Below are 13,421 nucleotides of genomic sequence, written 5' to 3'. Positions count from 1 at the left end.
TTTAAATGTTTAATTGATTTCCGCAAGGCTTGCTACGGGTTTTGGTACAACCATACCCATACCCTAGCGCCGGTCACGATTCATGAAATTGGGTCGTGACAAGAAACAAAATTTGTTTCTATATTCTTTCCATTTTCCTTAAGGGAATTTTGGTAAAGCTCAACAAGATGTTTGAGCGTACGACAGGTACGCGACCAACGCCCAGTCATGCCGCATCGATAACATTTACTAGCGACATTTTTCACTTGGTGTTTGTATTGTCCACTGTTCTTGTTCTCTTTTTTCTCCTCCTTTTAATCCCACTTCTCATGGTGATTCTTATGCTTAAAGGAGTCATTATAACCGACATGTTTATAATTATTTCCACCTCGACCATAACCATGACCACGAGGAGATCTATATGCGCTCGCATTTACTTCAGGAAATGGAGCAGAATAAGTGGGTCGTGCCGCATGATTTTTCATTAAAAACTCGTTATTCTGCTCAGCCACTAGAACGCAAGAAATTAGCTCTGAATATTTCTTAAAGCCTTTCTCACGATACTGCTGTTGGAGTACCACATTAGATGCATGAAAAGTGGAGAATGTGTTTTCTAATAAATCTTCATCAGTAATTGTTTCTCCACACAATTTTAGCTTTAAACTAATTCGGAATACTGCAGAGTTGTATTCACTAACACTTTTAAAATCCTGCAATCTTAAATGCATCCAGTCATAACGAGCTTTTGGAAGAATTACAGTCTTCTGGTGGTCGAAGCGTTCTTTTAAACTTTTGCAGAGAACAAGTGGATTATATTTACTGAGGTATTCATTTTTTAATCTTTTATCAAGATGATGACGAAGGAAGATCATTACTTTTGCACGATCTTGAGTAGAGGCCGTATTTCCCTTTTTAATAATGTCCTCATGATCAGAGGCTTGCAGATTTATTTTTGCATCTAGTATCCATGACAAATAATTTTTCCCAGATACATCAAGTGCCGTAAATTCAAGTTTTGTAAGGTTTGACATGATTAAACTTTGAAATACTTTACTGAATCTTCTTGGATTAGAGAATTGTAAATTAATATAACGATCATGCTGATAACCTGTTATAAATTTAATGATAATATCAACCAATATTTATGAACTAAACTAATTAGCAATTAAGAGCACTTAGAACAAGCCAATAATGAAACAAATATTTGATAGAGTTTCACTCATATATATATTATTTTTGTAAGATTTATATGGAGTGGGATCTATTTACAGATAATTTCACCCACCATGTAATTAATGCATTTACATGCATATCAAAAATAGAGGATTGAAATTTTTCACCTAAATTAAATAGGTAAATTTTATCATACAAAATATTCACACACTACATCATAACAATATCTACTTTTACATGAAAATATGCTTTCTCTAATTTGAGTCACTCTTGTACTCTATTATTTTTTTTAAAAAAAATAATTATTAAATCTACTAGAGCGGCTGTACCAAAATTCAAAGTTGTTCTTTTAATATAACTTTCTTTATCGGCATTAAAATTTTATGAATTTATAAAGTAAATTGGCTAATTGTCTCAAAATAAATTGAATCTGTTGTTTCTTTTTTGACTTTACCTACTTTCAATTTAATATTTCTTTAAAATATTAGTGAAAAGTTATTACTATTTTATTCAATTCCAGCTAAAATATTTTTATCGAATTAATTTTAATTTAGCTTAGAATTGTAAGGATTACGAAATATATTTATCAATAGCTTTATAAATTTTGAGAAATGATTAATTGAGTATCTAAATTGTTGGTTGAACTAATTTTATTTATTTATATTTTAGAAAGAAAATTATTAATTATATCGTTTTGACCTATTAGTGTGGACTTAAAGATCAATTAACATAAATTAATTAGTAGATAAATTAATTTTATCATCAAACTGATTATAACTTAAGGATGTGTAATTTTAATAAATTTATGATCAATTAGATGATAAAGTTTATCTCTATATTAATTGATTAAAAAATGTACAAGTTGACAGATAAATTGATATTTCTATTAGTTGGTATATAAATATGATTAAACATATTCCCAGTCGCATAGTTCGCCAAAACTAATAAAGCAAACAAACAAAATCTAGGGTTAATGACGTTTTTATTTGTAAAATTAAACAAAATTCTTAAACTAACCCCAGATTAAAAAATTTTCCCCATTTATATCATACAGACCGCGGAACACTTCCGCGGTTTTGGGTAAACCGCGGAAGTGTTCCGCGGTCTGCACATGTGGCTCCACCTGGATGCAGGTGGAGCCACGTCACTGTAAACCGCGGAAGAGTTACGCGGTTTACAGTGACACGTCACTGTAAACCGCGGAACTCTTCCGCGGTTTACAGAGGGAATTTATTCCCTGTCAGAGGGAATAAATTCCCTCTGACCGAGTGGTTGTAGACCGCGGAAATTTTCCGCGGTCTACACCACTATAAAAGGGGGAACCAACCCGTTCCCCCTTATATCACAATTTGAGAAAAAAATTTATAGAGAGAGAGAGAGATATGTAGAGAGAGAGAGAGAGATAGTAGAGAGATAAAAATTTTAAATCGGGGTATTATTGTGGAGAAAATTTTGCGGAGTCGGTTTTCGTGGCGAAATATTATTTTTTGGCGCATTATTGTGGAGAAGATTTTGCGGAGTTGGTTTTCGTGGCGGAATATTATTTTTTGGCGCAGAATATTATTTTTTAGCGGAATTATCGGGTGAGTCTTTAAAATTTATAGATATGTTATTTTTAGGGTTTCTCCGTTGATTTTATGCCTCCCCCAGTGGTTTTTCATCCTTTCAGAGGGCATTACTATTACGCGGGGTCCAGCTCTGCACCGCCACCCTTTTCATCGGGTCCTCCTTCTTCTTCTGGCCAGTTTTACGGGGATTCGGCACATCACTATTTTGAGGGGCCGTGTTCATATCCAGTGCCACCAGGACCTTCTTCGCCTTTTGTTCCACCGCCGCCTGCTTATGTACCACCTACGGTGCCTCCTTTTCAGGTGCAGTGGGATCAGCCTACACAGGGTACACAGGACTTTCCAGCTTCACAGGGACTTCCACAGACACCTGGGACTACAGACTTTCTGTCATATGGTAGCAGTTGGTTAGGTCTAGACAGCATGGAGGCGATGATGTTCCGCCAACAAGGAGAATTTGTTACCCCGCCACCAGCAACGACGAGTACGGCCATTCCCCAGGACCAGCAGGGTGACGACGGAGCCGACGACGAGGACGCCGATGCAGGAGAGGGAGATGGTGATGGTCGCCCAGGTCGACGTTACCTCACCATCAGTACAGGCCGTCGGGCGAACCGTAACAGAAACAACTTGCGCTCGAACCTCCCGGTAACTAGCAGATATGACGATAGGACTCCTAGGTGATTTCTTTTTTGTACTTTGTACATTATTATCTGATGTAGTAATCTTTTTTAATTTGTAATTTTTAGTTTATTAAATATGTTATTGTTATGAAGTATATATTTGAATATTTGTTAATATAATTATTTTGTAGTATTTTATAAATTTATTTTTGTAGAATGTTAAATAAATTAACTAATTCAAATGTTTTAAATTTAAAAAGTTCAACAATTAAAACGTAAATTTTTTTTAATAAAAGGTTTTCTCATTTTTAAATTTTTATTTAATTTTTTTTTAAATGATTGGGAGAAAACCTCCCAATCATTTAAAATAAAATCAAAATGATTGGGAGAATTTTCTCCCAATCAGTGCAGCCAGGGAATTAATTCCCTGGCTGCACAAGCAAACCGCGTAACACTTACGCGGTTTGCCACGTTGGCAATGCAAACCGCGTAAGTGTTACGCGGTTTGCTTTTGCCTATGTGGCTCCTCCAGCGAGGAGCCACGTAGGACAGACCGCGGAACTGTTCCGCGGTTTATACAAACCGCGGAACAGTTCCGCGGTCTGGAAGGTATAAAATGGGATTTATGAGTTTTTGGGTGATAATTTCGGAAATAATTAACAAAAACCAAATTTAATGGTCATTAACCCCAAAATCTATCATTAATGTTAACATGTCAGGAGCTAATAGCTCACTTACCGCCAAGAAGGCGAAAAAGTTGTGTGCATTGAATTTCTATCATTTCCAGCTAAACAATGCATCCGCCACTGTACAATTCAATTAAGATCGTATTTAGTTCATAAAATAGATACGGAATTGAATTGTTATTCCATATAAAATAGCTATTTTATAAAATTACTATTCCATCATTTTATCAAATAATTTTTTTCTAAATTTAAAATAATTATTTAATTCTTTATAGAATTAATATTTTATTTCATGAAACAAATATGGCTTAAAATAAATAATGAATCTTTTATTTCTGCCACTAATCAATAATAGGATGAGCAAATTACGGTTTGGTCAAAAGTTAAAAAGATTAACCTAGCTATTAAGTTTGTGTTTTCAGATCAAATAAGTCATCTTTAATTCTTTTAATCAACTGGATTCACATTTTGCGGTCAAATAAATAATTTTAAATTTTTTAGTAGATTTTTAATTCTTTTAATTTATGTCGAATAATCCTTAACTTGTATAGCTCAACCACATAACTTATTTGACCTTAAAACACATGTTTGAAAATCTAATTAATTAAATTAATTTATTTGATTTGAAACACAAATTTAAAGATCTAATTGACTAAAAATATTAAACAAAATTTCTTTTAATAACAATAGGCAGAAGGTATAAAAAAAACCTCGACTTATTTTCAAAAGTACATATCAGTCCTTTTACTTTTTTGGGCACAACTAAGCCCTCGTGTTTTTAAAATTGAATACTTAAATCCTTATTGTTTTAAAATCGAACAAATAAGCTCTTTTATTTTATTTTTGGGACACTTACCCCCTCAAATTTTTGGTAAATATTTTCAACATTAAAATTTTTTTTGAATTTTTTTCCTATATGATTATGTAATATATGTCAGCCATTAACGAGTGTTTCTAATAATGCTGGATGAAAGGGGTTATTTGTTCTATTTGAAAACAAAGAGGGCTCAATTATATTTAAAAAATAAAAAAAACTGATTTATACTTTTGTGAAAACTACGAGAGTTTTTTTATACTCCTTTTTGCCATAGGAATATTAATAACTAATCCCGCAAAATATATTTTTATAAAAAAATTAAAAAGAAAAATATGTCAATTTATTTCCTTTTAGGGTTAATTTAAAGTAAAAACATAGTAGCAGTGCATGGATGCCACGTCTATAAAAAGAAGACCCAATCAATGTACCATATCAGTGAGTGGAGTAGTGAAAAGTGGACTGACGTTAACGCCAATCTGTTCACCATTTTCTTCTTCTTCTACTAAATTCTCCCTTCTCCCCCGTCACTTTCACACCTCACTTTACTATAAACACCGTCAAAATTAACCACCACCACCAAATTTCTACACAAATCAATTAATTTACTTCTTTAAAAAATAAAAAAAATACTAAACCATTATTAAACTTAATATATCTGATTATTTATCAGAAGATATTAATTTGCTGATAAAATTGAACACATCACCCCGCTAATCTCGCAGAAGACTTCATCTCCTAAATTAACTCTGCTCACACGTTCCATGTCCGAACAACAACTAAAACAACACTCTTCATTACAGTTTTTATCATTACCAGCTTAAACTCATGTCTCGCTTCTTCATCTTCTTCGCTCTGTTTCTTTTTCTTTTCTCCTCCATTTCCATGTCCTTCCCTTACGGTCAGTTTAACTAATTTAACTAACTTTTTAACCAGCTCTGCTTTTTGCTGACCTTTTTTTTGTTTTTACTTTTTTACAGATATCTCTTACTACATTGACTGCGGCGGTCCCACTAACACCACAGATCCGTTCAACACCACCTGGCTCTCCGACCGTTTCTTCACCGGCGGTTCCACCTCCGTCGTCTCTGAGCCACTCCACTTCCATTTTCCTCAAGAGAAAAACCTCCGTTACTTCCCTCTCTCCTCCGGCAAGAAGAATTGCTACATTCTCCCGCTCCCTAACGGCCGTTACTACGTCCGTACGTTCACCGTTTACGACAATTACGACGGTAAATCTCACTCTCCGAGCTTCGACGTCTCCGTTGAAGGCACTCTTGTTTTCTCGTGGCGGTCTCCCTGGGGTGAGGATCTATCCCGCGACGGCGCTTACTCCGATCTTTTCACGTTCATCAACGACGGCGAAGCTGATATTTGTTTTTACAGTATTGCCACTGACCCTCCCGTTATCGGATCGTTAGAACTCCGTCAAATCGACGCTTTATCGTATGACGCCGTTAATATTGGAAACAGCACAATTCTCGTGAACTATGCACGGTTATCTTGTGGCTCTACACAGTGGGGCCCAGGGTTTAGTAATGACGCCGATGATTTCGGAAGGTCATGGCAATCAGATTCAGTATTCCGAACAGCAAAACCGTCGGCGAAGGCGACGGAAACGGTGTCGTTTCGTTCTTTATCTACACGTGAGAAAATATCCGGTACGGCTCAGCCACCGAATTACTTCCCAATGAAGCTATATCAGACGGCTGTTACTGGAAACGGAGTTTTGGAGTATGGATTAACGGTTGATGCTAAATTAGATTATTTATTATGGTTTCATTTTGCTGAGATTGACTCTAGTGTGACTAAAAAGGGGCAGAGAGTGTTTGATGTAGTGGTGAATGATAAAAATGTTAGCAGAGTTGACATTTTCGCGGCGGTCGGGAGTTTTGCCGCGCATAGTTTGAGCTATACTGTGCATAATCTGAGTAATACTAATTTGACTGTGATGATTGTCCCGGTTGTTGGTGCGCCCTTGATTAGCGGAATTGAGAATTATGCTTTAGTACCTAATGATGTTTCTACTGCTCCTGAGCAAGGTAGGAATGGAAGTTTTAAGTCGATTTAATTACAATGTGTGTGGTGATTATTGAATGTTTTGTTTGTGAATGTAGTTGCTGCTATGAGAGCATTGAAAGAGTCTCTTCGAGTTCCGGATAGAATGGGATGGAATGGTGATCCTTGTGCTCCTTCGAGTTGGGATGCTTGGGAAGGAGTAACTTGTCATCCCAATAAAGATGGAACTGCGCTTGTTATATCTCAAATGTAAGCGTTGCTTTCGTTTGTTTAAATTGTTTTGTTTTTTGTTTATCTGATTCTTTACGTCTTATTATGTTATCAGTGATCTTGGAAGCCAAGGATTGAAAGGGTATATAAGTGATCAGATTAGTCAGTTGTCAAACTTGGTAAGCCTGTAAGTATCGGCTACCTTTATCTGTTTGCATTGCTAATCTTGTTGATATTTCCTGTTTATTGGCATGTTTTAGTTGGACAAATGCTCTTTCCATTGAATCACCTGCCAATTTTGAATTCTTCAATAAAATGATAGATCCGTTAATGGCTTTAGGACTGCTATCTGGGGACAGTTTCTGTGTCTACTACCAAATACTAATGCAAAAGACTCGTGGATTTCTGTTCAAATCATGTCTTGAATCCTGCTGCATATGTCTTTCTTTCTGTAGAACGTTATAAATGTCTATACAAAACTCTTGTTATAATAAATTGTCATATGGTCTGATCATTTATTTTAATTCTACAAATATTTATGATTCCACCAGCGTAGTGAAAATGAATTCTTCTTATTAAGTGTGATTTCGAGCATGTGGTATGTGGTATTGTTGCTGCTATCATAAATTTGCTTAATTGCCAGAATCTTATTATTTCCTTTAATTTGCAGGAATTTGAGTACTAATTCTTTAGGAGGAACTCTTCCACCAGAGCTAGGTCACAAAGCACTTATTCGGTTGTAAGTATAATAGAATTGACATACTATGTTTTGACTATTATGATTCTAACTGTTTACCATAAGTTATGTTTTGTCTTGTAATATTTCTAAGAAACTTATCTTAACAACATTTAATTTGTTTAATTATTGAATCATTTTTAATATAAATATGCACTGTGAAGAGATGCATGCTGTTTGTGAGAGAGGGAGAGGATCGCTTACTAGCCTACATGGGGTCTTGGCCCTGGTTTCCATATACGATGTGTCTATTTTGCTATCAGCAATCTCGTTTTCAAGGCCGAAAAAACATTTCTTTGATTTTATATTTCTTCATTTAATTAACAATTTCAAAAAATGAGGGAACTTTTGATTTGTGAGTATGTTGTTCTCTTTCATGGTGTACATTGTTGTATCCCATGCACTTTTTCATTGTTACCTTTTTTAAATAACAATGCAATAATTTTATAACATTTAATCTACGTTTTATAGGGATTTATCAAACAATCAATTCACCGGTCCGATACCAGAAAGTCTCACATTCTCCAGTCTACAGCAAGTGTAAGTTGTTTCTTTTTGATGATCAGAGATCCTAGATCTATTATATAAAACTGGTACTATAATTATGCATTGTGATTCCTCATATGGTTCTACGTGAAATTAAAATTTGGTAATGTGGCATTTTGTACATCTCGTTGTGCTGAGCCCCATTCCAATTATTGTGATTAGACAATTTCTATGCCTATGGTGCTTTATTATGCCACAAAATAGATGGAGCGTTTCCTCCTATCCTCTTAATTTGAGTTTCTTCAATGGTTTTCCCTTATTTACTCTGTTATTTTTAGTTTTTGATACCATTGTGTTTGATTTTGGATTGCAGTAGAAATTGCAGTATCCACATTGTTCATTTGCCAAACATGTAATATCAAAGTTAGATGATGAATATATAAATACAGTACCTTGTGAAATTCAGTTTACTTTTCTATAGTTCTATGAAACTAATGGAAAATGACTGGTTAAACTTAAATCTATGCTAGATATAAGTAGCATAAGCTGTTAAACCTTTAGTTACTCTTGCATGGAATGTATAGTTTTGATTAATTTTATGTTTAGCTGTATTTTTAAAATATCATTTTCTTACAGATAAGTTAAACTCCCTCAGAACCTAAAATTTTATGAAAATTCTAACACTATCTTTAAGGGTTTCACATATTCTTTACTTATGTTATGACATGTAAAATACCCTTCAGAATATGTAGAATTTTGCTAGTTTGTGTTAGATTCTCAATTTGTTTCATGGAAAATTTGAAATTTTAACCCTCAAATTTCCCTGTGTTACAACTGATTTAAACTGTTGAAACTTTCTGCAGTATTGTATTGCATTATTAACTGAAATCGTTGCTCACGTGCTTTTCATGTGAAAGACAGGTTGTATGTGCAAATATTTGTTGTGCGTGCTTAACGTTACGAGTCTTCTTGAAAGATAAATAGTTTTATTATGACATCCTCTTGTAGAGTAATTTCCATTTTACCATTGGTTTATAAAGTGTTCCACATGGATAGTAAAAATAAGACCAGGATCCTAAGCAAGCCTTTTCAGTAATGTTGATGAGGGTAATGTGACTCAACATCATGCAAAAGATGCTTATAATTCAATTTTACTCGTAGTCGGATGAAAATACTATAGAAACATAAATGATACGGGTCTCTATTTTATACACCCAACTCATTTATTCATGATAACCAAATGGAGACATAGTACTTTTTCCACCTTGAGGTAAATGTTGGCGGAATAAAATAAGCTTAAGAGCCCATTGCATGTGGTGCATAACATGATAATGTAGGCATTACTTGCAACAAAAAGCTTCTTGCTTAATTTTATCCCTTTCTTTTTCATTTATGGCTCTAATGTGCAAGCGATATCTTGGTGTGTTGATTTAATATGGTTGGCCATGATAAGAGCGCAACATGGATCAAAATAAAAAGATCTACAGATGCAGAACTACAGTTATATGTCTGGTCTGATCCTTTATCCTCTTTTGAAGAAGTGTTATGTGATTTTCTAATTGTGGATTTGCATTAATTTAAACAGTATCCTTCTGAAAGAGAGGACTATGAATTGTTGCATCCCATTTTTTCCCTTGCTTAACTTGTTTCATTTTCAAATAAAAGAAAGAACTTAATTTTCTAGTTTCGCAAATTGATAATTGATTGAAGAAGATGCACCAAGAGCATCACAAATATACATCATATGCATGTATAGCATTTCTTTTTGAGCTCTTCGTAGTACATTTTATTTCTGGTGATATGTATTTTATTTTCTCTTGTCTATTTTTCAGGTTATTGAAAAATAACTTATTGGAAGGTCGAGTACAAGAGGAGCTGTATTCTATCGGTTTGCATGGTGGAACTATTGAGTATGTTCTGCCTTCTCGCCATTACAATTGTTACTGAGCCATAAATATACATATTTTTGACTTTTTAACCATTGTGTGTTATAACTTCTAATCCTACTTGCATGATCTATTGAAGCATATGCCTCGAACGGTTTTTAAATTATGAACTTTTGCAGCCTTTCAGGCAACAAAGGTTTGTGTGGAGTCCCCTCTTTGCCGGAGTGCTCATTGCTTTGGGAAAATGGGCATTTGTCCACTGGCAGTAAAATTGGAATAGCCTTATCATCTCTTCTGGTCATCTCAGTGCTTATCTTAGTGGTATACATATACATCAAAAGGAGTCGAAATGATTATGACTTTGCTCCCCCTCACGATTTAATGTGTAAGTATGACTTTAAAGAAGTTCATTTTCGTCTATTTTCTTGTGCCTTTAACCCTGTTGTATTTTGCACACTGCATATCCTGATAACTGATCTGCCCTATCATCTATTGCAAGATGCCATAACATCCCATTTTTATTTCACATGCATTACCAAAACACAGGACCGGTATCTTTTTTCGAGATATTTTTCTAAATGCAAGGGCACCTTTTACATATTAATTCCTTTTTTTCCCTTTTCTATATTCATGAGGATTAAAGGATTTCACTCCAATCCTCGTATATCGCTAATTTTTTATGTTAATCACATTGAATTTGAGTGCTTTAACTTTAGAAAATCTCGAAAATCAAGAATTTGAAACCAGAATGATAACGTAGAAATGAAAAACGTTGACATTGAGTAGCAGTAGTAGTTTATAATGTCATGCTGCAGGCAATATTAGTGGTATTAGTAGTAAAATCTTCATATTTCTTGTAAAAGCTGAAGTGAAGCTCTCTATTGTATTGACCTGTCCTAGAGGACAGATAAAATTCAAATACTATCATTATAGCTGAATATAGAAGGCATTAGTGGGAGTGTTCTTTTCATACAACCGTCGTGGCGTTTTGATATTTAGGTTATATTTGTATGACGGGAAGTTGTTCTGCACCCTGGAAATCGCGATCAAATTAGTGAATAGGATCGTAGGAAAAGCTTTTTGCAATCAAAAGATAAACTACAACATTTCAAGGAAAATAGCTTTTCATTTGTAAAACAGGGAATGATTTGTCTGGCTGCTCGGCAACTCAGATCGGCGTTTTGTAATAGTCACTATCAGCCACCCTATTAATTGACATTTTTTATCTAAATTTTTTATTTACTAAACCATGCATGAGAACTATAAAATTCTAGTTCATCCAATCATTGAAACTCATTCTCTTAATTTCTCTCTCAATTCAATGTATACTTGACTTTACGAAACTAATAGAGTATTAGATAGAACAGGACTTTTTATTCGAAGAACCACCCTCGCCTTCTGCTTGATTTCTGTCGCTGTTTGCATTCATCTGAAATATAATAACCATTATAAATCGTATTTGTACTGTGACTGCAATTCTAATGAACTAACTTTGATGTCATTGTCTATTCAGCAATGGCCGCGAAGAGAAACAGATACCAGAGACAGAAATCATTGATGCATCTAGAAATGGAGAGCCAACATGCGAAAGGATTGGCATCACCATATGGTCCCTAGTAAGAGCAATATTATTATCGGCAAGTAAATTATTATTGAATGATATTGATAGTACGAAGAGGGCATATAGAGAACGGGACACTTAAATTATACAAAAATGCACATATACATAGGATCTGAGCTGAACATACTCCTTTTCATGGGGTTTTTGGAATCTTTTGGCAGCTACAACAAAAGATGGGGTCTCTAGAAATAACACTGTCGATAAAATTTAATGTATGCAATGTATCTCATTTTTATTCTTACTCGCATAAAGAAACAAGATAAGCCTAGGATTCTGATGATGTATCATTACCCGTTTTGAGGCATTTAGATGACAAAATACTTACCTAGATTATATTTATCGAGCTATCCGTGGATTGAGCCAATTATATTTTATGTAGTTAGAAGAATAGCGGTCCGTGGTGATGTCATTATTCGAAGATTATCTTCAAATATCTTGCAATCATTGGTTTACTTGCAGCTTTTGATCTGATATGAAATTAACTGTTTTGTTTAATCATATATGCAACTATTTGATGAACTTGTGGCTCTGCAATTGTCAAAAATGTTAGCTTTAGCCATTATTGTTGACGATTAGGATTTATCAGACAGAAGAAATGATATGATTATTTGGTAAGAAAAATAGTGTTTTATCTGACAGCAGAAGTGATCTGATCATAAGGTATTGACAATAGCTTGGTTATAACTGTTTTATTGCAACAGAAATCATCATGTTGGTTAATTTTCAACCTCATTCCATCATCAATCTTACTCTATGGAATATTATATTGGAATTTGGACCAGTGCTTTTTATTTTAATTTAATGGCTTTTTTATAATTATTTTATTTCTTTGTGTGCTTTATTAATTTGAACATTTGATAAAAATGATGATATTCATCCAATGGTGATCGGTGGACAAAGCAAGCTTTATTTTATAAAAAATTAAATAGTTCGAGAAAGCATCTAATTTAAGCGTATACTTTATTTATGGCACTTTTGATCGTGATATTATGGATACATATTTTTTCTATAAAAATAAAAATTATAACAAAACCTTTAGCAGGATAAAAAGTTAGCGAAAACAATAAATTTTTAAAAATATATTATTCTCCAAATTTTATTTTAAAAAAATTCTAAAATTTCATTGTTGTGGCGGTGAGTCTAAATCTACTGTTTTCTATAATTGTTGTCATATTATTTTATTATTCTAAAATTCTCCTTATAAATTATTGGTCTTATATTTGAATGTTAGAATCTTTGAATTTATATTTTTTTGTATTATACAGATTTAAAATTCATAAATCTTGAAAAATATATTTTAAATTATATCAATTAGGACTATGAGAAATTCTTGACAATATTAGCCCAAAGATGAAATGGGCGGAATGTCTTCCCTAATGCCAAAAATAGTCACAAGAATCACAACATTATGAAAAAACACAGCAAAGGAAATGCGAAAAATTAAAAAGAACATAGGTAATTTAACAAGGTAACACTCTTTTTTATCACATTCTAATTGAAAAAAAAAATTCTTTGTATATTATTTAAAAAATTAATAATTTTATTTTTATATTCTCAAATTACATTAAATGTTTCACCAGTTTTAAAAATATGCTTTAAAATGCATATTGAGGAGGGTAA

At 33.6% G+C, this 13,421-nt stretch overlaps 3 protein-coding genes across 3 annotated transcripts; 2 read left to right on the top strand and 1 right to left on the bottom strand.

Annotated features, from left to right (window-relative positions):
• Nucleotides 1–293: 293 nt before the first annotated feature.
• On the bottom strand, nucleotides 294–1,010 carry LOC126672817 (uncharacterized). The gene has a single exon (XM_050366768.1). It carries the CDS (start codon nucleotides 1,008–1,010, stop codon nucleotides 294–296), a length of 717 nt encoding a protein of 238 aa, XP_050222725.1.
• Nucleotides 1,011–2,789: 1,779 nt separating this feature from the next.
• Nucleotides 2,790–3,404, top strand: LOC126672816 (uncharacterized). Its single transcript, XM_050366767.1, has one exon. It carries the CDS (start codon nucleotides 2,790–2,792, stop codon nucleotides 3,402–3,404), a length of 615 nt encoding a protein of 204 aa, XP_050222724.1.
• A 1,887-nt stretch (nucleotides 3,405–5,291) lies between these two features.
• LOC126673832 (receptor-like protein 4) lies at nucleotides 5,292–12,279 on the top strand. Its single transcript, XM_050368135.2, has 9 exons — nucleotides 5,292–5,744; nucleotides 5,824–6,885; nucleotides 6,961–7,111; nucleotides 7,188–7,259; nucleotides 7,743–7,811; nucleotides 8,280–8,348; nucleotides 10,127–10,204; nucleotides 10,360–10,565; nucleotides 11,694–12,279. Exons 1-9 carry the CDS (start codon nucleotides 5,672–5,674, stop codon nucleotides 11,795–11,797), a joined length of 1,884 nt encoding a protein of 627 aa, XP_050224092.1. The 5' UTR covers nucleotides 5,292–5,671; the 3' UTR covers nucleotides 11,798–12,279.
• The last annotated feature ends 1,142 nt before the right edge of the window (nucleotides 12,280–13,421 follow it).

The sequence above is a fragment of the Mercurialis annua genome, linkage group LG3 (assembly GCF_937616625.2).
Source record: "Mercurialis annua linkage group LG3, ddMerAnnu1.2, whole genome shotgun sequence".
NCBI classification, from domain to species: domain Eukaryota; kingdom Viridiplantae; phylum Streptophyta; class Magnoliopsida; order Malpighiales; family Euphorbiaceae; genus Mercurialis; species Mercurialis annua.
Note: the sequence above shows the minus strand (reverse complement) of the source record. Positions and strands in the feature narration are given on the sequence as shown.